This window comes from Rhinatrema bivittatum, chromosome 13 (genome assembly GCF_901001135.1).
Source record: "Rhinatrema bivittatum chromosome 13, aRhiBiv1.1, whole genome shotgun sequence".
NCBI lineage: Eukaryota > Metazoa > Chordata > Amphibia > Gymnophiona > Rhinatrematidae > Rhinatrema > Rhinatrema bivittatum.
In genome coordinates, this window is record NC_042627.1 from 668,971 (window position 1) to 696,768 (window position 27,798).

The window sequence follows — 27,798 nt, forward strand, 5'->3', positions numbered from 1 at the left end:
AGGTTACACTGGGGGAGGAATGGTCAGCAGATATTGCCCCTGTATGGGTCTGCGGTGAGATCTCATTTAGGATACTTTGTACAATTCTGGATACTGCACCTTCAAAAGGATATAAATCAGTTGGAGTCTGGCCAGAGGCTGGCTACTAAAACATAAGGGACTGGACTCAAATATCTAAACCCTGGAGGAAAGACAAGATAGGCAAGATATGGTAGATGTTTAAATATCTCGAAGGTTTCCATGCACAGGCGGGTGGCCTCTTTCAATGGAAAGGAGGCTGTAGAGCAAGGTGTCATGGGAAGAGAGTAAATAGGGATAATCTTAAGAAATATTTCTTTACAAAGAGGGTAGTAGATGCATGAAAAGACCTCCCTGCGGAGGTGGTGCAGGCAAAAGTGTTTCTCAATTCAAGGATGCATGGGATAAACACAAGGGATGGGAATTGATAAAATTAGATGCATGGGCGGAGCAGATGGTCTTTTTCTGCCATCATGTTTCTGTTTCTTTAGTGTTTAGCCATTATTGTTGTAAGGAAATGTTATTTCATTTTTAGTTTTTATTTTAATCAGATTCCTTTGTGTAACTGTTTACTTGATTATTCTAAGGATGGGTACGTGCTGTATTGACTTTGAATTATGAATGTTTTATCTATAAATCGCCGTGACCATTGGAACAGCAGTCAATAAATATTGTATAAATAAATTAACCCAGCACCAAATGATAACATTACCTGGCTTCAGCGGGAAAGCTGAAGTCTTCCTGTCCCGGGAGGAGCCTGGTCCCCTGCACCATCTGCTCGACCACGTTTGAAAGAACCCCCAGGAACCAGGGAGAGGCATTGAACCCAGTGCCAAGGAAGATTACATTTAAATGAATGTTGGGAGCAGCAGCTGGCGGTGTGAGGTCTCATTCATGTCACAGATCATGGGGAGGCGCCAGGGGAGATGAATACTTTTCAAGCAAAATTCTTCCTGCACCAAGGGCAGGTGCAACTGACGACCAGGACTCAGAAGCTGCGACACTTTTCAAATAAGCACATGCATGCTTTCACTCTGAGAAGTGCTGCAAAGCCCACGGGTAAAAGCTACACTGGCTCTGAGCTGCTGGGCAGTTTGTAAGACAGCCTCGACATCCCCTCTCAGAGTGAGTCTGTGCCAGCTCCTCTGCAGCTCTTACTTCTCTGGAGGGGAAGGGATGCCAGGAAAAGTGACATCAGAGATCAGAAGGGGCTGCTCCAAACTTACACAAACAAGCCACTTCCTGAGCAGAGACTTTCTAACACAGGAACAGGCTGAGCTTACCAAAAGCACGAGACTCCCATCCCGAGCCAGCTGTGCAACAGCAACTGGAAGAGAATCCAAGAAATACATTTTCACTTGGAAGAACTTGAGGATTGAGGTACGTACAAAACAGAGGAAATTCCGCATCACCAGGACAGTAGGAAACTGACAATAAGAAAAAGGAAGGGAAGGAACAGGGAAAGGAAAAAAATGGAGGAGGAGGAAGAAGAGAGAAGTGAGAGCACAGGAGAGAGAGAGAGACAGCACATATGCAGCAAACCTACCATACCATAACAGCACTGACTCACAAGAGCCCAACAGAAACAATGCTGCCTAGGAAAGGGCAGCCCTGCAAATAATATAAACCAAACAACCTGGACTGTTAGTCACTCCCTGCATAGAAATCGCACACTAGCAGAATACCCTACTACATGCACACACACAAAATATAGAGAGATTTTCACTAAATACATAATAAGTGACCATAAATTAAAAATAAACATTTGCAGACAAAATCTGAACTGGAAACCCTGAAGAAGCATGCAGTACAGTACTAGAGAAATAAAAACAAAAATGCATTTCCTCCTCTTAAGCAAACCAGAAATACATTAGGGCAAAGAGATACACATTCCCCAAAGCTGATTGGAAAAAAAAAAAAGATTTCCCACTAAAGATGATCAGGAAAACTTCACATACTCCTGGGGAAAAGAGGAAAAGCAGCAGCTATAGCCAAAAAAAAATGTACATCCTGCTACCAGGATTTAAAATGATCAGAGACGATGTATGATAGAGCCTTTCTAATTTATTGAGCAATAAACTTTCAAGGAGCAGAGTCCACGTCATCAGATGCTACAGCTGCCCCTCTGAAGATTTTCAGAGACAATTCAGATCAGCAGAATCTTGGCACTGTCCTTTTATTGTCCTTTCTGTATTTGTAATATTATTATTACATTTATTTTTCTTCTTTTACCACTTTGAAAATTATTCAAAATAATGCGTACAAACTTGCCCACAAAAGTTATACCTGCTCTTTGCTGGAAGTAACTTGAGCATGTTAATTTACCTGCATAATTTTGAAAATCAAACGTATACACATAAATCTCAACCCTGTCCCTCCCCCTGGATAAAAGTATAATCTAAATCAAGTTACACACATACTTTTGCGTACTCAGACCATGGACATTTTTAAAGCAAGTCATTTACGTACATAAACCCGTGTTTTATGGGCCAGATTTTTAAAAGGATTTACATGTATAAAAGGGTTTCTGAAAATTGCCTAGGTGTTTGTGCATGTAAAATTATGCACATAACTTGCACTCTTATTTTTACACCCCAAAAAATAAGGGGGTATATGTTAGGGCAGGGAAATAATTGACATGTGTACTTTTGATGTTCAGAAGTACGCTGCAGAGCAGGTGTAAATGTAAGTCTGAAGTTTGCAAGTACTTTTTAGATATTGACTTTAGTTCTATGCACACATTTATAAAATTACCCACTTTATGCATAAATTACCTTGAAAATTACCCCTTTATGTATTATATTGGCACCTCATGTACAGACTGATATGCCAGTAACGTTTCCTGAATCTGAGAGACAGACAAAGAGAGACAAAACAGCAAGCAAGAGAGAAAGAAGAGGAAGAAATAAAAAAGGAACAGAGCTTGAGTCCTGGTAATAAAATGTTTGCATGTCAATAGAGATTTACTATTTTTGCTACAAAGTGGAGACTCTAGTCGGCAAGTAAACTGCATATTGCCTTTTTCAAGCACGAGTCATACGGTGTCTAACATTATTAGGAATCGCTGGTCTGTGGGGAGATGCTGCCGTCTCGCACTGCGCCCCTTGGCTCTACCTTTACAGGGGCCGCGGCCCCGGATGATGACGTCACTGGGATCCAGTACTTAAGGCCGGGCTGAGGCAGTGCTTCCTTGCCTTGGCAACAGGTCTCCATGCTAGTCGTGTGCTTAGTTCCTTGTTCTTGCGTTTCCTTCATGTTCCTGGTTCCTGACTTGTTCCTGCTTCATCTGTGTTCCTGTTTCTGATCCTGGTATCTATTCCTGCTCCGTGTCTACCCTGCTTGTCTGCTACCGATTGACTCCTGGCTTTGACCTCTGCTTCGTCTGACCACGCTACTGATTGACTCCTGGCTTTGACCTCTGCTTCGTCTGACCACGCTACTGATTGACTCCTGGCTTTGACCTCTGCTTCGTCTGACCACGCTACTGAATGACTCCTGGCTTTGACCTCTGCTTCGTCTGACCACGCTACTGATTGACTCCTGGCTTTGACCTCTGCTTCGTCTGACCACGCTACTGATTGACTCCTGGCTTTGACCTCTGCTTCGTCCGACCTCGCTACTTATTGACTCCTGGCTTTGACCTCTGCTTCGTCCGACCTCGCTACTGATTGACTCCTGGCTTTGACCTCTGCTTCGTCTGACTACATTCCTGCCCATCTCTTGGTTTGACCTTTGCCTTGCCTGATCATTCTCCAGCCAATTCCTGGTTTGATCTGCGCTTGTCTTGCCAGTCTTCCTTGCCTGTCGCCTGCCCTGACTTCAGCCTGCTCTACGACACTCCTGTTGAACTCACTCTGGACTTGGCCTTTCAGTCTTCAGCCTGTTCTTACTCGGGCGCCTTCTGTCTGCCTCCTGTTCTCATTGGTGCCCGGGTCTCCGGGACTCTGCTTCATCCAGATCAGTCTACTACCGCTGCTGGTCCCTGGCTGACTTCCTCTTCGTCCCTAAGAAGACCTCAGACGGAGGCCCACCCAAGTGCTCAACCTGCGGGGAACGAGGGCTGGTATTGTCGAAGCTCCAGCCGGCCTCCGTCAATCAGCCGGCTCCGCCTGCCAACGGTGGGGACTCGTAGGGCTTGCCCTGTGGGTAGCGCCAACCCCACCTCGGCGCAAGGGTCCACCTCCTGCGCAAAATTCTGCCAAGGCCATGGACTCCATGGAAAGGTCCACCCTCCAGGCCATCCCTGGACTGGTTTCCAAGGTGAAAGAGCATGAACCCGGAAAGAGGTTCAGGTAGTTATCCAATGCTTGCTAGAATAGGGCAACCAGATGAACTCAGCAGGGATTTGTGCATGTTTGGAAAAATATAGAAAGTGGGAATAACGGGACGTTTTTCTATTAGAAAATCTGCTTCCTTTGGTGTTAAAAACTGATTGGCTAGATGACACTAAAAAAGATGGAACTAAAGTCCTAATTTCATTTTGCAAATGTGAAGTGGGATGCAAAGGGAGTTCTTGATAGAAACTAGGGTCCATACGTTTTTTTATTCAACTAATAAAAGGCACTGCGATGGGAACCACAATCGCATGCCTATCTATATGTTTCGGCTAGCAATCTTTCATACATTCAGTTGTTCCTCTGTGCAGGTATGTGCTCTGGTTGTGTGGGTTCCGGTGGGTTTTTTTGACTAGCTGAATTTGCTATTGAGATACATTTTTTATTTTCTATTAGTTTCTTGTCCCTCCCGATGCGGCATCATAGTGAAACATGGACTTGTTGAGGGACTCATGACTTTGTGAATGTGTGTATTATACATGGACTGCTTCACTTTTAATAAAAAGATCATCACAATTCTCAATGTGTGGATTAAAATATACTTGGCTAACTGTCAAATAGATGCCATAGAAGAATGCGTTGATGAAAAGGATAATTGAGCAAACACATTGCCTCAACAGTTCCCACATAAAGATTAGCAACATTGGGGGCCATAGTGGCCCCCATGGCTGTCCCTTTGATCTGCTTAAAAAACTGTCCATTGACTGTAAAATGCTCTTTAATGCTAATTCATCTAATTTACAAATAAAGGAAGAAGGAACCTGTATCGTTTTGCTTTCCAAAAATTGCTTCTTCAGTGTCCCTTATTGTGCCCTCTTGGGGGATGATATATAAAAATGACTAAAATCGGATTATCAAAAGAACTTGAATGCTATTCAAGAACTGTAATTATATCAGAGGAGTCCTGAATATAGTATGTGCCATGACATCTGACTGTTCCCCAGTGCTCTCTAAAATCCTATCTAGGTGATGCTACCTTTGCACCCGGAAAACAAGTTACTAAGTGATCCTCACGCTGATCAGCCACCCAGCTATTTCCATTTCTAATGAAAAAATCACCAACTACCATGGCAGTCCTGACCCTTTCCTTCTGGGCACACACCTCGGAGAGATGTTCTTATTGTGAGATGAACATCTCCAGCATAGGTCTAGAGCTCTTAGAAGCATTATTTGATACTTATCAAGTTTCTCTACCCATCAGTCATCCGCCTGAATTGATTCCTTCTTTTTCCATCTTTCTTTAGATCCGGATGTCTTCAACAGCAGGAGACCATAGTGGCATTGTGGTTATCACTCAGGTCCTTCCACAGCCTAAACTGCTGGCACATGAACAGGCAGATGAAAGAGCCAAGACTGCTACCGCTATCCCTCGGCCCCTGGAGAAGTTTTTCAGAGGGGAGCCTAAGGCACTAGGGGTAAGGAAATACTTTTATAGCTATAAGCAAAAACGAATGAAAGTTAAAAGGATGTATCTGAGGAGGTGGCAGCTGTTCTCACTCTGCTGGGAATAGAGTGCGGAGATCATTCTAATAACAGGAGAAAGGTACTGTAGCTTTTGATTACTATTAAACAACCATTGACTATAACTGTGCTTTTAAAGCTTGGCCAGAAGAGGCAATGCTTCCTCAGTTTTATTTTTCATTTATTTTATTTCCAAGTTCTGATCGGAGCAGGGTATACCTGTGATGCCCTTGGAGCAGCCTGGGATTAGGGTAGGCTGGCGAACAGACCAGGCTGGACTCTGACTGCTTTTCATGGTTTATTTTCAGATTTATATCACAGAACAGAAGAAAAATGGCTGCTTAGCTCAGCAGACTGACAAGCAAAAGAAAAGCTTCCAAAACAGTCACAGCACTTCATTACAGCTTCCTTTTTCTTCCTGGGGCCTCCTTCTCTCTCTCTGGGCCTCACCTCTTATCCCCTAGCTCAGGGAAACGCCCCACCCAAGGATCCCCTTCCTGTCTGTCTTAAGGTGGACCAGGCCAGATAGCAGGAGCCGGTCCCTTAAGGCAGTCTGAGGCTTTCTGTCATGTACTCTGTCACAATAACATTAAAATATAATAAAATCACATTTAAAAATACAACACAATTTACAGTTGCTTGTAAATAAGAAAGTTGCTTGTTACTGATGTGAATGTCACCCAGTCTCTCATGAGTCAGGATACTCACCTTGTTTTAAACAATTCTGAATAACCTGCACCTCTTCCCTCTCCTCTGAGTCTTCTGTCTAGCAACCAGTTTAGTTATTCATATTAACTCCATCCGTTCTTCCTATTGAATGGTATTAGTTTGTATTTAAGATAAACACATAATAGGTTGGCCACACGAAGACTTCTATCACCCATTTACCATTCACAAGTTGTTCTACATCATTCTGTGTTATTGCACAAGTGATTGGAAGGTACATTGCTCTCAGAAGTGTTTGTCATCAGATCCAGATTGACACTGCATGTAATGTTAAGGCCCGTTTCCTTCCTGAAAAATTGTATTTTGAGTAAGCAACTAATTGTGCATTTGTGATTTGGGGAGGGCAATTATCAGCCCTCTCGCTAAGCTTGCAGGCTCATGGGAGCATATGGAACCTCTCAGAAGCTAATTTTCAAAAGCTGTTTATCCATGTAAACAGCTACTTAAATGGGTAAAAGCGCTATTTGAAAATTGCCCAGCCTGTATCTGAGTAAAACTATACATGTACAGTGTAAGTACTTTTATCTTCACTGAGCAGAGGAGTTCTTGGAGGGAGGGTTTATTTATTTAAACAAGTGTAGAATCTGCAGCCTCCAACAACTTGTCCGGCATGGATTACATTATAAACATCCATAATATTACAAGCACATAAAACATTATAAACATCCATAATATTACAAGCACATAAAACCAAGTTTGCTTACCGTAAACGATGTTTCCGTAGATAGATAGCAGTCTGTTTTTGACGTCTCCCGGGCCTGATTGACAGATCCCATAACAGCATGGCTAATTCAGCCCTGCTATCGATGGGAAAAACAAAACACGATAATACATCATTAGAAATATAAAATCCTCATCTATATCCACTCTTTCTACTGGTATCTTGAACATAATAAAAAGCCTTCAGTTCTATTCTAAAAATGACACGAAGCAGGTGGCACCTTTTAGACTAACCAATTTATTGAGGCATGAGCTTTTGAGGACAGAGTCTGACGTGGATTAGTCTATAAGGTGCTACACCAGAATAACACAAATATCCCTCTTAAATATATGAATTACATGCAAGGCCCTGGGTTCAGTCATGACACATCTGATGAAGTAGACTCTGTCCTCAAAGGTTCTTGCCTCAATAAATTGGTTAAGTCTAAAAGGTGCCACCTGCTTCGTGTCATTTAAATAAATAAACAAACAAATAATAAATTATACTAAATTTGAAAATACAATCTGTTTTAAAAACAGAAAAATGATAAGAGCTGGAGTTTCTGACAGCACTTAGAGAATAGCCACTGCCATTAGCAATGGTTACATGGAATAGACTTAGTTTTTGGGTACTTGCCAGGTTCTTATGGCCTGGATTGGCCACTGTTGGAAACAGGATGCTGGGCTTGATGGACCCTTGGTCTGACCCAGTATGGCAGGTTCTTATGTTCTTATTCTATCAATTATATCCTAGCTACAGGGGAGCACTAGGAAGATTCTAATGCCCCATTTGATGACAGAGATAAGGATAATATTTTTTTGTTCTCCTTCTTGACAGGTAACTCAGATCCTGACCGGGATTATACAGATCCTCTTTGGGATCATTCTGACTGCAGGAGTAAATGAAAGAGGTTTTATCCTTCCAGCAATTATATTCACTGGGGTTCCTTTCTGGTGTGGGATTATGGTGAGTACATATGACTTTCTTTAGCAAATTAAAAGAATTAGAAAGCACTTACCTGAAGGAGATTAGGAAGATTTAGGGGAAAAGTCAGGCTGTTATTCCTTGGCTTGGTAGATCTAACTAATATTTTTTGGGAGTGCGGTGGTCGCTGAGGTTGTTATCCCATGGAATCTGAGCAGGAAAAGTTATGATATTGTTTGGGGTGTCGGGGTAAGATTTTATTCACTGGTGAAGGGGTAAGGAGTCAGGCTGTTTACATAGTAACATAGTTAATGATGGCAGATAAAGACCAAAATGGTTCATTTCCAAGTCCATCCAGCTCAGAATGATTCAAAAACGCCAACTGCGTCAGAAAATCGCTGTTCACGAGGAATATCAATAGTGAAGATATTTTCTGTGTCATGAGGAATATTGGCTTCGGAAGAAGTGAGACAAACTTGATGGCAGATTTGAAGTATATGGACAGCCTGGGAAAAAGTTGAATTACAGACGTTTTGTGTGGTTATTGTCCCCCCTGAGGAAGTAGACGGATGTGAAACAGGGGCCACTTGTTGGGGGTCAGACCACAGTGATAATATGCAAAGAACATTGTGAAGGACGGTTGCCCAGAAGGGAAAAGGCCAATACAAGGAAGTCAGCTGGATGAAGATAAATTGAGGATATACAACAGTGCAAGGCTCCATGTTTCGGCCAAAGCTCATTGATGATTATTTCTTGTGTAAGTTCTTACCACTGTTACTAACAGCCTCTCTGCTCTTGCTCACATATTGATCCTGTCTGGAATGAACAAACTCTTTATTGTACAAAAAGTTAAATCCATAGTGTTTTGTGTTTTTTTCGGGAGTTGGAATCAGAGGCCGATGGATGGACCAAGCACAGAAAATTTGTTTTGTATACTTTGGGCCTCATTTTCAAAGCACTTTACCGCGTGCGATAAATTCGCAAATCGCGTTAACAGCTGTTAACGCGATTCGCGAATGCAAATTAGTCATTTGGTATTCAGGGGGCGGAGTTGGGGCGGAGCATATGTAAAGCGGGAACCTGTGTATCGTGTGCGGCGAAACAGCCGCAGTGTTAGCGCGGCTGCTATCGCGGTTTTTAACTACAACTCCAACTTCGCGTTATGGACTGCGCTACGGGCCAGAAAAGGATTATCGCCATCCACGATAGTTCCAGAGAGAGAGAGAGAGAGAGAGAGAGACTTACTATAGAGTCTATGCCCTACATAGGTATTTGAATCCCTATGGGAGGCTACCTACTAACTCGGGGTGGGGATTAGGTATGAGCGTCGGGGGTTGGGGGCCACTTTCGCATTCCACATGAGACCTACGGACAGAACAGTGGTCTCTAGTGCAGATTTGCTGGCCGTCGGAGTGAGGACGCTCACTCCAAGAAGTGGTTTGGGCAACGTTCTCTCTACCTAGCTTGATGGACACTCTACCTGGGCAACAACATGCTAGGTGGAGAGAATGTTGGCCAAATCTCCTCTTGGAGTGAGCGTCCTCACTCCGGCCAGCAAATCTGCACTAGAGACCACTGTTCTGTCCGTAGGTCTCATGTGGAATGCGAAAGTGGCCCCCAACCCCCGACGCTCATACCTAATCCCCACCCCGAGTTAGTAGGTAGCCTCCCATAGGGGTTCAAATACCTATGTAGGGCATAGGCACTATAGTAAGTCTCTCTCTCTCTCTCTCTCTCTTTCTCTCTCTCTCTCTCTCTTTCTCTCTCTCTCCCCCTCTCTCTCTCTCTCTCTCTCTCCCCCCCCGAAATGGGCTGTCTGGGACTATCGTGGCCTGCGATGATTGAAGTCCAAAAACTGGCAATTATCGTGCACCGCGATAAAAGACTGAAAGAATCATCGTGCACTGGGAAAACATCGCGTGCGGCGCTAATGTTTTCGCAAATGGCGAAAACATCGCCGCACGCAATGTTTCCCACTGCACGAAAGAAGCTTCATTTGCATTGGGAACGCCCCCTAATGCGTTACCAATGCGATATTGGAAAATAAGGCCCTTTGTTAGTTTTCTTATTGAAGTAATAAAAAATCATAGTTTCCTTACCCATATCTGTCGTGTGCGTCAACGTACCTGGAATCCCTATGTCCTTAACATCCTTCCATGCACCTGGCGTGGGCAGTGCTGGTGTGCGTCCTCTCCCAGTGCTGGTGTATATCCCTTCACCCTCTCACAAACTGCCAGCATTTGTGTGCATCTCCTCACCCTATCACAAGCTGCCAGTGCTGGTGAATATCCCTTCACCCTCTCACAAACTGCCAGGGTGAGGACATGCACACAAATGCTGGCAGTTTGTGAGAGGGTGAAGGGATATTCACCAGCACTGGCAGCTTGTGATAGGGTGAGGAGATGCACACAAATGCTGGCAGTTTGTGAGAGGGTGAAGGGATATTCACCAGCACTGGCAGCTTGTGATAGGGTGAGGACATGCACACAAATGCTATCACAAGCTGCCAGTGCTGGTGAATATCCCTTCACCCTCTCACAAACTGCCAGCATTTGTGTGCATGTCCTCACCCTATCACAAGCTGCCAGTGCTGGTGAATATCCCTTCACCCTCTCACAAACTGCCAGCATTTGTGTGCATGTCCTCACCCTATCACAAGCTGCCAGTGCTGGTGAATATCCCTTCACCTTCTCACAAACTGCCAGCATTTGTGTGCATGTCCTCACCCTATCACAAGCTGCCAGTGCTGGTGAATATCCCTTCACCCTCTCACAAACTGCCAGCATTTGTGTGCATCTCCTCACCCTATCACAAGCTGCCAGTGCTGGTGAATATCCCTTCACCTTCTCACAAACTGCCAGCATTTGTGTGCATGTCCTCACCCTATCACAAGCTGCCAGTGCTGGTGAATATCCCTTCACCCTCTCACAAACTGCCAGCATTTGTGTGCATCTCCTCACCCTATCACAAGCTGCCAGTGCTGGTGAATATCCCTTCACCCTCTCACAAACTGCCAGCATTTGTGTGCATCTCCTCACCCTATCACAAGCTGCCAGTGCTGGTGAATATCCCTTCACCCTCTCACAAACTGCCAGCATTTGTGTGCATGTCCTCACCCTATCACAAGCTGCCAGTGCTGGTGAATATCCCTTCACCCTCTCACAAACTGCCAGCATTTGTGTGCATCTCCTCATCCTATCACAAGCTGCCAGTGCTGGTGAATATCCCTTCACCTTCTCACAAACTGCCAGCATTTGTGTGCATCTCCTCACCCTATCACAAGCTGCCAGTGCTGGTGAATATCCCTTCACCCTCTCACAAACTGCCAGGGTGAGGACATGCACACAAATGCTGGCAGTTTGTGAGAGGGTGAAGGGATATTCACCAGCACTGGCAGCTTGTGATAGGGTGAGGAGATGCACACAAATGCTGGCAGTTTGTGAGAGGGTGAAGGGATATTCACCAGCACTGGCAGCTTGTGATAGGGTGAGGACATGCACACAAATGCTATCACAAGCTGCCAGTGCTGGTGAATATCCCTTCACCCTCTCACAAACTGCCAGCATTTGTGTGCATGTCCTCACCCTATCACAAGCTGCCAGTGCTGGTGAATATCCCTTCACCCTCTCACAAACTGCCAGCATTTGTGTGCATGTCCTCACCCTATCACAAGCTGCCAGTGCTGGTGAATATCCCTTCACCTTCTCACAAACTGCCAGCATTTGTGTGCATGTCCTCACCCTATCACAAGCTGCCAGTGCTGGTGAATATCCCTTCACCCTCTCACAAACTGCCAGCATTTGTGTGCATCTCCTCACCCTATCACAAGCTGCCAGTGCTGGTGAATATCCCTTCACCCTCTCACAAACTGCCAGCATTTGTGTGCATCTCCTCACCCTATCACAAGCTGCCAGTGCTGGTGAATATCCCTTCACCTTCTCACAAACTGCCAGCATTTGTGTGCATCTCCTCACCCTATCACAAGCTGCCAGTGCTGGTGAATATCCCTTCACCCTCTCACAAATTGCCAGCATTTGTGTGCATCTCCTCACCCTATCACAAGCTGCCAGTGCTGGTGAATATCCCTTCACCCTCTCACAAATTGCCAGCATTTGTGTGCATCTCCTCACCCTATCACAAGCTGCCAGTGCTGGTGAATATCCCTTCACCCTCTCACAAACTGCCAGCATTTGTGTGCATCTCCTCACCCTATCACAAGCTGCCAGTGCTGGTGAATATCCCTTCACCTTCTCACAAACTGCCAGCATTTGTGTGCATCTCCTCACCCTATCACAAGCTGCCAGTGCTGGCGTGCGTCTCCTCATCCTCCCTCAAGCCTCCAGCATTGGTATCCCTCCCCTCAGCCTATCTCACGCCACCCTTGCTTGAGAACCTGTTGTGTCAGTTTGGATGCACAGGAAGCCACGAGGGAACACCACTAATGCCTTTATATAGATGTTCCAGATTTGTGCATCCTTTTAACAGGGCCCCTGTCAGGCACTTATTGCATGCCCAGGTCCCGCACGTCAGCTATCCTCTTGCGATGCGCATAATGGCTGCCCAAGTCCAGGGCTTTTCATTGACGTCCAGGACTTGTGCATCTGTTTGCATGGCCCCTTGCGATGCAAATAATGACTGCCCAAGCCTTTGCATGTGCACTAGAGGTCCTTAGATAATGAGGCCCAGGCCCCACATATCCAGTCGAGGCCCTAGTGATGCACATAAAGGACGCACAAATCTGGGATAACTTTTTAGGGCCATGCCGCATATAATGAGCACACATTATTTGAACGTCCAAGTAGCCAAGAGCTAGGCTTTCCTTTTGTGTGCATGATCAAGCACGTCCGTTCAGCACGTCCGTCCGTTCAGCACGCCCTTGCCCAGACCTCAATTTTGTGTGGAACCTAAGAGAATGGGAAAATGCTGCGGGGATGAATGACAAACTTTTCAGATGGCTAAGTCTGACTCCTGGTACAACTTATAATATCTGATGAGAGGTGTCTGTTTTTCCCGGCCGGAAGGCACTGAAACCAGGACCTGGCAGATGCAACCTGGAGGAAGCTTAGGACCTCCTTTAATGCTCAGGCTTCCTTTCCATGTGACATAAGTTCAAGGTATCATTAAAATAGTGTATAGAAGCAGGAATCTTAGCATTAAAAATTGTGTGCACTTTTCCAGCGCAGTAAAGGAAGGGCAAAAGAACAAAGTCAGCATGGCTTTACCCAAGGCAAGTCTTGCCTCACAAACCTGCTTCACTTTTTTGAGGAGTTAATAAACATGTGGATAAAGGTGAACTGGTAGATGTAGTATACTTGGATTTTCAGAAGGCGTTTGACAAAGTCCCTCATGAGAGGCTTCTAGGAAAAGTAAAAAGTCATGGGATAGGTGGCGATGTCCTTTCGTGGATTGCAAACTGGCTAAAAGATAGGAAACAGAGAGTAGGATTAAATGGGCAATTTTCTCACTGGAAGGGAGTGGGCAGTGGAGTGCCTCAGGGATCTGTATTGGGACCCTTACTTTTCAATATATTTATAAATGACCTGGAAAGAAATACAAGTGAGTTAATCAAATTTGCAGATTATACAAAACTGTTCAGAGTAGTTAAATCACAAGCAGATTGTGAAAAATTGCAGGAAGACCTTGTGAGGCTGGAAAATTGGGCATCAAAATGGCAGATGAAATTTAATGTGCATAAGTGCAAGGTGATGCATATAGGGAAAAATAACCCATGCTATAGTTACACAATGTTAGGTTCCATATTAGGTGCTACAACCCAAGAAAGAGATCTAGGTGTCATAGTGGATAACACATTGAAATCGTCGGCTCAGTGTGCTGCAGCAGTCAAAAAAGCAAACAGAATGTTGGGAATTATTAGAAAGGGAATGGTGAATAAAACGGAAAATGTCATAATGCCTCTGTATCGCTCCATGGTGAGACCGCACCTTGAATACTGTGTACAAGTCTGTTCGCCACATCTCAAAAAAGATATAATTGCGATGGAGAAGGTACAGAGAAGGGCTCCCAAAGTGATATCCCTAGTAGAAAATTGAAATCCAGAACCTCCAGGGTAGCATTTTCTGAATCACTTCCTGTTTTATGCTCAGAACCCAAGAGACAGGCAGCACTCTGGAGTCTCAATGTGTTTATGAGATGATGATGTAGGGAAGAGGAATTCAGTTTTGTAGAACTGGACAACCTTTTGGGGAAGAGGGAGCCTTTTCTGAAAAGATGGGCTCTGCCTTCACCAAGGTGGAACCAGGCTCCTGGCATAACTTTTAAAAAGGACACCGCATTTTTAAAACTAGAATATGGGGGAAATCTGACAGTCATTCAGCAGCACATGGTTCAGAGGGATGGTTTAAAGGGGACTAAGAGCATCCCAATAGAAAGGTTCTAATAAAAGCAAAAGTAGTCCATGTGCCTATAAGTAAAGAAGAGGCTAAGTTAAGATTACAAATGATCCCTCTCTACTAAAAAGCAGATTGCTAATATAAAGAAAAAACACTGAAATGTCTGTATGCTAATGCCAGAAGTCTAAGAAGTAAGATGGGAGAGTTAGAGTGTATAGCACTGAATGATGAGAGAGACATAACTGGCATCTCAGAGACCTACAAGGAGGATAACCAATGGGACAGAGCTATATCAGGGTACAAATTATATCGCAATGATAAGATGGGAGAGTTAGAGTGTATAGCACTGAATGATGAGAGAGACATAACTGGCATCTCAGAGACCTACAAGGAGGATAACCAATGGGACAGTGCTATATCAGGGTACAAATTATATCGCAATGATAAGATGGGAGAGTTAGAGTGTATAGCACTGAATGATGAGAGAGACATAACTGGCATCTCAGAGACCTACAAGGAGGATAACCAATGGGACAGAGCTATATCAGGGTACAAATTATATCGCAATGATAAGATGGGAGAGTTAGAGTGTATAGCACTGAATGATGAGAGAGACATAACTGGCATCTCAGAGACCTACAAGGAGGATAACCAATGGGACAGTGCTATATCAGGGTACAAATTATATCGCAATGATAAGATGGATCAACTTGATGTGGTGGTGTGGAGGGGAGAGGCATTTTATGATAGGCTTGGCACAGTGTCCAACAGGGCAAAGATCCTGCAGGAGACTAAATGCACAGTTGAATCTTTATGAATGGAAATCCCATGTGGGACTGCCAATGTAACACCAATTTTTAAAAAGGGATTAAGGGGTGATCCAGGAAACTACAGACCAGTGAGTCTGACATCCATGACAGGCAAAATGGTAGAAACGATCATGAACAAAATTGCTCAATATACAGTATAGATAAGCATAGTTTAATAGAGATGTGAATCGGAACCGATTCCGGTTCTGATTCACATGGTGAAAGTTTTCATGCAGTCCAATTGGTTTGTTTTTTTTATCGGCTGCGCCCGAGCCGATAAACAAAAGACCCACCCTGACCCTTTAAAACAGATCCCTTAGCTTCCCCCACCCTCCCAACCCCCCCCCCCCAAACTTTTTAAAAGTACCTGGTGGTCCAGTGGAGGTCCTGGGAGCGATCTCCCGCTCTCGGGCCATCGGCTGCCACTAATAAAAATGGCGCCAATAGCCCTTTGCCCTTACCCTGTGACAGGGTATCCGTGCCATTGGCCGGCCCCTGTCACATGGTAGGAGCACTGGATGGCCCACGCCATTTTTAAAGATGGTGCTGGCCGTCCATTACTCCTACCATGTGACAGGGGCCGGCCAATGGCATGGATACCCTGTCACGTGGTAAGGGCAAAGGCCATCGGCGCCATTTTTATTAGTGGCAGCTGATGGCCCGAGAGCGGAAGGTCGCTGCCGCGACCCCCAAGGGACCACTAGGTACTTTTAAAGTTTTGGGGGGGTCGTGAGGGTGGGAGAAGCTAAGAGATCTGTTTTAAAGGGTCGGGGTGGGTTTAGGGGTTGTTTTTGTGTGCTGTTTTTCCCGCCCTCCCCAAAACGATAAGAGAACCCCACAAACAATTTCGTGGGGTTTTCCTATCGGTTTCGTGGAGCCCCTGATTTGACGACTTTGAAAATATAGTACAATATTTTCAATCGTCAGAAAAACGATTCACATCCCTATAGTTTAATCGGACAAAGCCAACACGGATTTAGCCAAGGGAAATCTTGCATCACCATAAGAACATAAAAATATAAGAATTGTCATACTGGGTCAGACCAAGGGTCCATCAAGCCCAGCATCCTGCTTCCAACAGTGGCCAATCCAAGTCACTAGTACCTCGCAAGTAGCCAAACATTAAATAAATCTGTTATTGCTTATTAATTAATAGTAGTTTATGGATTTTACCTCTAGGAACTTATCCAAACCTTTTATAAACCCAGTTAAACTAACTGCTGTAATCACATCTTCTGGCAATGAATTCCAGAGCTTAACTATCTACTGAGTGAAAAAGAATTTTCTTCGATTTGTTTTAAATGAGCTACTTGCTAACTTCATGGAGTGCCCACTGGTCCTTCTATTATATGAGAGAGTAAATAACCGATTTACATTAACTTGTTCATGTCCTTTCATTATTTTGTAGATAAATGCTGTCTTGCTGCTCTCAAAATAAATAATCTTATTGATATGTATTGAATAGTACAGTACTTTATTGTGGGTATTTATCTATATGTGTGTGCTGGTTACTCTGCCTTGGTAGTGTGGTGTTACTGAATTGACATGATTTGTATTAGAAGGGTATTAATGTATTACTATGATACTTACACCAAATTCCTTGGCCGTTTCTATACCCTGGGAATGTAAAATGATAATATCTTTTCTATTTCTTGAACAGTTTTCAATCGTGAGATTCTTACCTTGCCTCTCTCCTCTTTCTCTTGACAGTACATTGTGTCTGGATCTCTGTCTGTCGCAGCTTCCCGCAACCCTGCCATACGTCTGGTAAAGATTTCTTCATGTCATAGGGTGGGAGGGCTAAACCAGTGTCCAGGGGCCTCCTAATAGCTGGAAATACCAAAGAATAGTTTTGGGTTTTTTGTCTCTTTGCCCTCAGACTTCTTTTATTGTTTCTGAAATCCAAACCAGAGTACATAAAATTAAAACAGTGGCTGGGAGTCCACTTCTGTGAAAGTGGTCAAGCAGATGGTGCAGGAGACCAGGCTCAAATGTTTTTCTTTACTGGACAGGGAACTACTCACCTAACAAAAGTCCTTAAGTAAATGGCTTAGGAAAATTATTGAAAAGAGCAGCTGCAAAGGTTTGCATAAGGCATAGACTTTGAATAAAATACCATTTTGGAAGCCCAGACCAGATGTATTCCAAGCATTAGAAAAGGCAGAAGGATGGTTAAATGACTACCAGCACGGTTAAAAGGTGAGGTGAGAGAGGCTATAATAGCTAAAAGAACATTTTTCAAGAAATGGAAAAGGGATCCAAATAAAGGAAACAGCATAAGCACTGGCAAGTTGGATACAAAAAAATTGATAAGAAAGACAAAGAATTTGAAAAAATGCTTGCAGAGGAAGCAAAAACTCTCACAATAAAACCTTTTTCAGGTACATTCAAAGTAAAACTCCTGTGAGGGACTCAGTTGGACCATTAGATAATCAAGGGGTAAAAGGGGCACTTAGGGATGACAAAGCTATAGCAGAGAAACTAAATGAATTCTTTGCTTCAGTCTTCACTGAGAAAGAAATAAAAGGAATACCCATGGCCAGAAATTATATTCAAAGGTAATGATTCAGAAGAACTGAAACAAATCTGTGAAACCTGGAAGTTGTACTAAGGCAAATTGACAATATAAGAGTAGCAAATTATCTGGACCAGATGGTAATACAGCCCAGAGTGCTGAAAGAAATGAAAAATGAAATTGTGCACCTGATATTGGTAATTTGTAAACTATCATCTATGGTACCTGAAGACTGTAGGGTTGCTAATGCAATGCCAATTTTTCTAAAAAGGATCCAGGGTAATCCAGGAAACTACAGGTCAGTGAGTCTGAAGTCTGTGCCAGGTAAAATGTCAGAAACTATCCTAAAGAATAAAATTACTGAACATATAGATAGGAATAGTTTAATGGGACAAAGCCAACATAGATTTAGCCAAGGGAAATCTTGCCTCACCAATCTGTGTAAATCAGCATGTGGTTAAAAGTTATCCAGCTGATGTAGTGCTAATCAATGGTGTACTATTTCTTTTTACTTTTAGGAGAACTTTGTTAATCTAATTCTTCCTCTTTCAATTGTCCTGTATTGTAATCCCTGTTCATTGTAACTTCCTTTCTTCTGGTTATTGGTTTCCCCTGGTTATACTGTAAACCGGTACGATAAGACTTTGTCTTGAGCATCGGTATATTAAAAGAATTTAAATAAAAATAGCGTTTCTGGATTTCTAGAACGCATTTCACAAATTCCCTCATGAGAGACCTTAAGAAATTAAAAAGTCATAGAATAGGGGGAAATGTCTTTATTGTGGATTGGGAAAATAGAGATTGAGGCTAAATGTAAATTTTCTCAATGGAGAAAGGTGATTAATGGATGTCTCAGGGATTTGTTCTAGGACCACTGCTTTTTAACATATTTATAAATGACCTGGAAATGAGAACACAAAATTATTCAAAGTTGTTAAATTTTAAAAAGATTGTGAAAAATGGCAAGAGGACCTTGTAAAACTGGGAGACTGGGCATGCAACTGGAAAATTAAATTTAATTTGCACAAGTTCAAAGTGATACATTTAGGGAAGAGTAACCCAAATTATAACAGCAGCATGCAAGGTTCCACATTAGGAGTCACTATTCAGGAAAAGGACCTAAATTTCATACCTAATAATTCATTGAAATATTCTGCTCAGTGTGCAGCAGCAGCCAAAAAGAGTGCTAGGAATTATTAGGACAGACATGGAGAATAAAACAGAGAATATAATGCCTATGTATTGCTCCATGGTGTCATCACACCTTGAATATTGTGTGCAGTTCTGGTCACCACATCTCAAAAAAGATATAGCAGAATTAGAAGGTACAGAGAAGTGCAACCAAAATGATAAAGGGGATGGAATGATTCCCCTATAAGGAAAGGCTGAAGAAGTTAGGACTTTTTAGCTTGGAGAAAAAACGGCTGATGGGAGATATGATAGAGGTCTATAAAATGAGTGCATTGGAATGAGTAAACATGAATCAGTTGTTTACTCTTTCAAAAAGAAATACAAAGACTAGGGGACACAGAATTAATTTACTAAGTTGTACATTTAAAACTAATAAGAGAAAATATTTTTTTTACTCCATGCATAATTAAGCTCTGGAATTCATTGCCAGAGGATGTGGTGAAAGCTGTTAGTATAGCTATGTTTTAAAAGGTTTTAGACAAGTACTTGGAGGAAAGGTCCATAAACCATTATTAAAGAAGAGTTGCAGAAATTCACTTCCTATCCTTGGGATAAACAGCTTGGAATCTATCTACCCCCAGGTACTTGAATCCTAGATTGGCCACTTTTGGAAACAGGATACTGGGCTTGATGGATCTTTGTTCTGATCCAATATGGCAAACCTTATATTCTTATTTATGCCAATAACAGTTCACAGGTGCTTCCACCTCCGGTGAACTTAAACCTGGAACAAATTACTCTGCCAATACTGTGAATTGGAGGTTCGAATAATATTACATTTATTCAGCACAAAAATGGGGTGTCTGTAAAAATTCCAACATCCCAAAGACTTCCACAGTAAATAGAGAGTAGCAACACCAAAATTATTTGAGTACCATTAATGGAGTACCACATATAGTGGTATTGGGACTTATAGTGGTCAATATATTTATAAATGATATGGAAAAGGGAACTATTAGATTTGCAGAAAAAATAAAATTATTCAAAAGCATTAAGAGGAACTGGAGAAGGAATCAGCGAGCCTAGGAGTCTGGGAATCTGAATGGCAGATGAAATTTAATATGGAAAAGTGCAAAGTGTGATGCCTATAGGGGGAAACTAATCCCAACTATACACATTCGGGACAATTTTACAAGGCCCGTGTGTATAAAAATCAGGGATTACGCGTGTGACCGGGCCCTGCACACGCTATGCGCATTTTACAAAGGGCCTGGCCACACACGTAACCCCTGTTGCATGCAGAAATGCAGGGGCGGGGCAGGGGACATGGTCTGGGTGGGGATGGGCCGGAACAGCGCCATGAAATGCTGTCCTGGGGCAGTGCATGCCGGCAGCTGCGTAGAAGATACTTCTGCTCCAGAGGAGCAGTAAGCATTAAAATAAAAAATTAGGGGCCAGGTAGGGTTAGATTAGGGTCGGGGAAGAGAGAGGAAGGATAGGGTTAGGGAACTGGGAAAGGCCTTCCTGCGCCGTTGCATGTATTTTCTAAAAATCCCCTCCCCTGTTGCGCATGTGACAGACCCCACCTGCACATGCATGTGCTGATTATAAAACCGGGCGCCCATGTATGCATGGGATATTGTATTTTATAAAATGTGTGCGATGATGAGCTCTTGTTATAAAATTGGTGCATCCATGTGCGAGTGCCGGGAACTGCGTGCACCTTTTAAAATCCACCCTATATACACAACGCTGGGTTCTTCTTTGGGAATAACCACCCAGGAAAAGATCCTTGTGTAAAGTTTATTGAAAAATCTAAATAAATAGATAAATAAAGTCCTTTGCGATATTGTCTAGAGATTTACTGCAGCTCAGTATAGATAGGCTTACCTGTCTCAACCTTCAAGACTTTAGACTGATCAGATTGCTGCTGCCCAGATTTTAATTGGAGCTGGAATGCATTAACATATCTCTCCTATTCTGCTATCCCTACATTGGCTGCTTGTTCAATATTGTATTAAATTTAGGATTCTAGTCTTGATCCATGAGACCTTAAATAGTGAAACTCTGGAGGTTTTAAGATTTACATATCTCAGGCCTTAACAAATCTTTGAAATATTCCTTCAGTCAGATTGGCAGACGGTAGAGGAGCTTGTCAGCCGCTGACTCTTCCTTGTGGAATAAGCTCCCAGGGAACTTAGGAGCTGAGGCATTCTTTAACAGTCTTTAAAAAAACAGCTGAAAACCCTATTGTGCTCTCAGGCTTTTGGCTGATGTCATTCTGATCAGTGTTTTGAGGTCTATTTAATATTGGCGGTTCCTGTAACATCAGCTAACCTTTTATTATAATTATTATTATTATTATTTATTTTTTATATACCGACATTCAATCGAGATATCACATCGGTTTCCAGGTAACTGAGAGAATAGGGCGATAGCTGCCCTATTTTACATTATAACATGATAACAATTGTAACAGAAATACATGGAACAATAAAATTATAGCATATAACATATATAGAGTATGACTTGTTGATAAAATAATTCAGGTGTCAGGGTTGATTGGAGGGAGGTAAGAGAGGGGTGGGAGTGTCAGGGGGAGAGATGCCTGCGTAGGGGGGAGTGATGTGATGCGTTCGGGCAGGTTAAGGGTCAGGTGGGAAGGCTTTTAAGAACAGCCATGTTTTGAGATGTTTTTGAAAGACTTGCAATGAGGGTTCATTTCTGAGACGGGTGGGGAGGGAGTTCCATAGGGTAGGGCCCGCTATTGTTATGGCTCGTTTGTGGGTTGCGTTGAGGTGTGCAGATTTGAGATTGGGGACGGAGAGAAGGCCAGTGTAGGTGGACCTGAGGGTTCTTTGTGTGGGGTATGGATGTATTGCGTCGTTTAGCCAGTTCATTTTGTTGTTGTTTATTTTTTTGTGTATGAGGGTGAGGGTTTTATATTGGATTCTTTGTGTGATGGGCAGCGAGTGGGTGTGATGTGGGAGGATTTTCTGTTAGTGATGATTCTGGCGGCAGCGTTTTGTAGAACTTTTGTCAGGTGCTGATCTGTTTTCCATCTTTTGCAGTGGCTTTCGTATGCTGCCATTTATTCTGCCATAATTATATATTTTCTGATTCAGCTCGAAGTCTCCAAGAGTGCTTTCTTGCTAGCAGAAGTGCATTAATTTGCACTTACCTCCAGCATCTGCTGCCTGCTTCTGAATGAGCCCATCCAGCACCTGCAGAGGCACAGAAAAAGATGAATTTGTCTCTCTTCTTTTTCCCAGATCCGGGCCAGCCTTGGTATGAACATTGTCAGTGCTGTGGCGTCAGGGATTGCCATCATCATATACCCCTGCACAACAGTCCTGGAGTATAGGTCATATTACCAGTGCAGCTTATTCAGCGACTCAGAAGCCTGCAACAAGATGTACAACGTCCATGTACGTAGTCAACCTCCTCATCCTCACATTGAATAATAAAAATAAAATAAAATGAAAATAAAAGGACAGATACAAATGTGCACGGGGGAGCAGAGAGAAGCCAGTCCTTACACTGAACATAGATATTTCTCCAGTCGTCTTCTGAGTTTCTCCAGTCCCAGCATCCCAGCAACAATCAATAGTCAGAGAGGTTTATAGCACATGTCTTCCAGTGCCCAGATGAGGTGATCCAGACAGCAGGTACCACTGTTACACAATAGCTCAGATTCTCTGGTCAGGGAATGGGGAAACTGCCTTTGGATGGCCTGATACGTTTTTCATGGAGCAGGGAATTAAAAAGCAATGTCTGTGCTTTATTAATTCTTATGCACACCGGGGACCAATGTCAGAGATTTACCCTGCCAAGTAGACTTAACTGGCTAGAAGTTACCAGACTGAACAGCTAAATTGCGGGCATACTCTGGGATGGGCTTAGGCAGGTGAGAAATTTAGGAACAATAGGCCTAAATCTGGTCAGCTATAGCCCATACATCTCCCTGGCCACCCAATCTCTCTTCCATCACCTCCCTTTGAATTCCAGATATGCAAAATTGTCCACAGTCCCAATCTGGCTCCCATTCTCCCTCTCCCAAATCCTATTGTTTTAAAATGTCTTTGCAACCAATCTAACCTCCCATTCGTGCCCCTCCCAGGTCCTGATGTTTTAAAATGAACTCTCAGTCCTCATCCTACAAAACTGTTCCTGAACCCCTTAAGAACATAAGAAATTGCCATACTGGGTCAGACCAAGGGTCCATCAAGCCCAGCATCCTGTTTCCAACAGAGGCCAAACCAGGCCACAAGAACCTAGCAAGTACCCAAACACTAAGAAGATCCCATCCTACTGATGCAATTAATAGCAGTGGCTATTCCATAAGTAAACTTGATTAATAGCCATTAATGGACTTCTCCTCCAAGAACTTATCCAAACCTTTATTCAACCCAGCTACACTAACTGCACTTACCACATCCTTTGGCAACAAATTCCAGAGCTTTATTGTGCGTTGAGTGAAAAAGAATTTTCTCCGATTAGTCTTAAATGTGCTACTTGCTAACTTCATGGAATGCCCCCTAGTCCTTCTATTATTCGAAAGTGTAAATAACCGAGTCACATCTACTCATTCAAGACCTCTCATGATCTTAAAGACCTCTATCATATCCCCCCTCAGCCGTCTCTTCTCCAAGCTGAACAGCCCTAACCTCTTCAGCCTTTCCTCATAGGGGAGCTGTTCAGAAGAACATAAGAAAATGCCATACTGGGTCAGACCAACTGTAAATATAAATAGGAGTGTATATGGCACACAAAAATGTACTACTGTAGTTTATAACCTGTGTACAAATGATATGTGCAGGTAATAAAATCCAAGTACATATGAATGCATACATGCTCACGTATGTAAAAACCATGACCTACACAGATCTGGACTTATCCGGAAAAGTAATAACACTTATCCAAATAAATTCTGATTTATGCGGCTAAGTAGCGGCACTTAGCCAAGATGTCTAAAAAGTGCTACTTGTCCATCTATTTTGTGGAGGATTGATAAAACTTTGTAGTCTATTCTGTATTTTATTGTGAGCCAGTGTAAGGAGATGAGAGTTGGTGTAATATGTTCCTGATTCACAGTTCCTGTAAGAATTCTGGCGGCTGTGTTCTGCAGTATTTGGAGTGGACGGATGGTAGTAAAAGGGAGGCCAAAGTGTAGAGCATTGCAGTAGTCTAGGTTTGCAAATAATAGAAGTTGCAGGACTATTCTAAAATCATTTTGTGTGAGGAAAGGTTTAAGACGTCTGAGTGTCAGTAATTTGTGATAACCTTCTTTGATTTTATTTGTTATGTGGGTTTTGAAGGATAATTCTTTGTCAATTGTAATTCCAAGGTTTTTAGCATGGTCAACAGGAGAGATTATTGTTTCTGGGTTTTCTGTTTCGAGTGGTTATATGAGTGAGTCATTGATTTTTTTTTTTTGTCAAGGATGATTAATTCAGTTTTCTCGATGTTTATTATGAGTTTTAGGTTGGAAAGACATTGTTTGATTTTTTGAGAGATAGAAAGTTATTTTCTCGTAAGTTTCTTCAAACGTATTCTGATTTGGAACCAGTATTTGAATGTCATCAGCGTAAAGGAAATGGGTCAGTCATCGCGATCCAATCTGTGACAGATTGGTAGGAGATAGATGTTAAAAAGTGTAGCTGACAGGGCAGATCCTTGTGGGACTCCTGTATTTAGGTTCACTTTATTTGATAGGTTGTTGTTGAATATTACTTGGAAAATTCTTTGAGATAAATAGAAGGTGAACCATAGGTTGTTGAATATTACTTGGAAACTTCTTTGAGATAAATAGAAGGTGAACCATAGGTTGTTGAATATTACTTGGAAAATTCTTTGAGATAAATAGAAGGTGAACCATAGGTTGTTGAATATTACTTGGAAACTTCTTTGAGATAAATAGAAGGTGAACCATTTTAGTATAGTGCCTGTTATCCCTATTTCAGACAATCTGTCGAGTAGAATGGAATGGATGACTATGTCGAAGGCAGCTGACAAATCTAGGAGTAATAAAATGTAACTTAGTCCTTTGTCGAACCCTTGAAGAACTGTGTCATTAAGTGATAAGAGTAATGCTTCCATGCTTAAATTTTTTCTGAAACCAAATTGTGTGTGGTGAAGTATGTTGTTCGTTTTTAAGTATTCTGAGAGGTGGGAGTGGACGATCTTTTCTATGATTTTTGCAATAAAAGGTAGGTTTGATATGGGTCTATAATTTTGGATGTTTTCCGGGTCTAGGTTGTTCTTTTTTATTAATGGTTTGATGATTGCTGATTTTAAGCATTCAGGATGTATCCCTTCAGTGAGGGAGAGGTTGACTATGTCCGTTATTAATTTATTATTGAGTTGTCAAGCAGTTTAATTGTTTGTATGGGGATACTGTCAATGGGGTGACTTGCTGGATTCATTTTTCGATTATTTTTTGGATTTCAAGTGATGAGGCAAAGTCGAATTCATGCCTGGTTGTTGATATTTCCAGAGATGGTTTGGAGTTTGGGTGTGTGTGGTGGTGTTGATGTTAGAGTTGTTTATTAATTTTCTGATTTTTTTTCAGTGAAGTATTCTGCAAAGTCGTTGCTTTTGGTTGTGTTGGGAGGTGGTGTTCTTTCATTAGGTGATTTGATGAGGTTTTTTACGATGGCGAAAAGCATTCTGGGGTTCTGTTGGTATTTGATTATTTTGGTCGAGTAGAAGTCTTTCTTTGTATTATGGATAAGTTTTTTTTGTAATTTGTTAAATGGGATCGGTATGCATTGAATGATGGGGAGGTTTTGTTCTTGCGCCAGAATCTTTCTTTTTTCCTGAGTTCTCATTTAGCTGATCTTATGGTGGTGTTGTACCATTGATTGTTTTGTTTCGGATTCTTTATTGTTTTTATGATGATTGGGTTTGTTTTATCCGCTATGCCTTTGGTAATGTTTATCCATGATGTTGTTGCTGTTTCTGTGTTTGTGAAGTCAATGTTCTTGAGTTCTTCTTGAAGATTTTGTTGCAATGTTTCGCTGGGTATACTGTTTTGAGTAAGGGTGGCATGAATGAGGTAGTGGTCTGACCATGGGATTTCGGTGATTTTTATGTGGTGTGAGTTCCAGATGTCTGTGTTGATAAAAATTAGGTCAAGGGTGTGTCCTGCTTTGTGTGTTGATCCGTTGACTATTTGTTCTACTCCCATTGTTGTGCAAGCATCTGTGATTGTTTTGCATGTGGATGATAGGGGACATGTGTCCATGTGTAAGTTGAAATCGCCAAGGTTAATGATTGGTTTATTGAGGGTTAGGTTGGCAATCAAGAATTCTATAAATGGGGAGCAATTTCATTCTAAGGTTGCAGGAGGACAGTATACTAGACAGATTTGTAACTTTGAAGAGTCAAAGGGCAATTTCGAATGGGGAGCATATCTTAGCTGTGGTAAGTTTCATTTGTAAGCATTCTTTATGATCAGCATTAGAAAGAGGAAATCACACTGGAATAGGTTGAGTCAAAGAGTGCTTCACCTCGATTGATCATGCTTCTTCCTTGTACCTTTCCATCCCAGCTCCGCTCTATCTAGCTTCAAGAAAAAAAAAATCCTTCAATTTTTCTTGCCTCATAGATTTTACTGTATCTGCAATTGAAAAATGTTTTTAGAGGGCTCCTCCATATGTTTCATTTGAAATGAACTGAACCAAAAATGGACTTATTATTTGTATTATTCTCTTCTATTTTAAATTAATGCACCTATTTAATCTTTGATAAGAAAATCTGTTCTGGAGGGAAGGAGCCAGAAACCTCTCTGGAATAAGGTTAATGATTTCAGTTTTTTTTCAGTTCCTGTATTATGTTTTTCTGTGGATGTATGATCTGTCTATTCCCTTTCTCTTGCTGATATATGTTCTCAGGTCTGGTGTAACTTTCTCTCTGGTTACTTTAACAGACGACTGAATATATCGGTAGCATGTACATGCTCTTGGTCTTCACGATCCTGGAGTTCTGTGTCTCCATCTCCACATCTGCCTTCGCCTGCAAAGCTGTCTGTCGTACTGCATATAGTGAAGTGGTAATGGTCATCACTTTTATTTTCTCTATTTCTCTGCATATGACTTTCTGCCACCATTTTTCTTTTGTTTTGGGAAGACTCAAGATGTTTGAGTTAGGATAATTCAGATAAGAACATAAGAACATGCCATACTGGGTCAGACCAAGGGTCCATCAAGCCCAGCATCCTGTTTCCAACAGTGGCCAATCCAGGCCATAAGAACCTGGCAAGTACCCAAAAACTAAGTCTATTCCATGTTACCGTTGCTAGTAATAGCGGTGGTTATTATCTAAGTCAACTTAATAGCAGGTAATGGACTTATCCAATCCTTTTTTACAGCTATACTAACTGCACTAACCACATCCTCTGGCAACAAATTCCAGAGTTTAATTGTGCATTGAGTGAAAACGAACTTTCTCCGATTAGTTTTAACTGTGCTACATGGTAACTTCATGGAGTGCCCTCTAGTCCTCCTATTATCCGAAAGAGTAAATAACCGATTCACATTTACCTGTTCTAGACCTCTCATGATTTTAAACACCTCTATCACATCCCCCCCTCAACCGTCTTGTCTTCAAGCTGAACAGTCCTAACCTCTTTAGTCTTTCTGCATAGGGGAGCTGTTCCATCCTCTTTATCATTTTGGTAGCCCTTCTCTGTACCTTCTCCATCGCAATTATATCTTTTTTGAGATGCGGCGAACATAATTGTACACAGTATTCAAGGTGCGGTCTCACCATGGAGTGATACAGAGGCATTATAACATTTTACGTTTTATTTACCATTCCCTTTCAAATA

The 27,798-nt window shown here is 42.3% G+C and overlaps 1 protein-coding gene across 1 annotated transcript; it reads left to right on the plus strand.

Annotated features, from left to right (window-relative positions):
- Window positions 1-1,179: 1,179 nt before the first annotated feature.
- Window positions 1,180-27,123, plus strand: LOC115075248 (membrane-spanning 4-domains subfamily A member 4A-like). The gene is made up of 6 exons (XM_029575540.1): window positions 1,180-1,398; window positions 5,597-5,767; window positions 8,077-8,205; window positions 17,033-17,089; window positions 22,241-22,396; window positions 26,899-27,123. Exons 1-6 carry the CDS (start codon window positions 1,195-1,197, stop codon window positions 27,121-27,123), a joined length of 942 nt encoding a protein of 313 aa, XP_029431400.1. The 5' UTR covers window positions 1,180-1,194.
- Window positions 27,124-27,798: the final 675 nt, after the last annotated feature.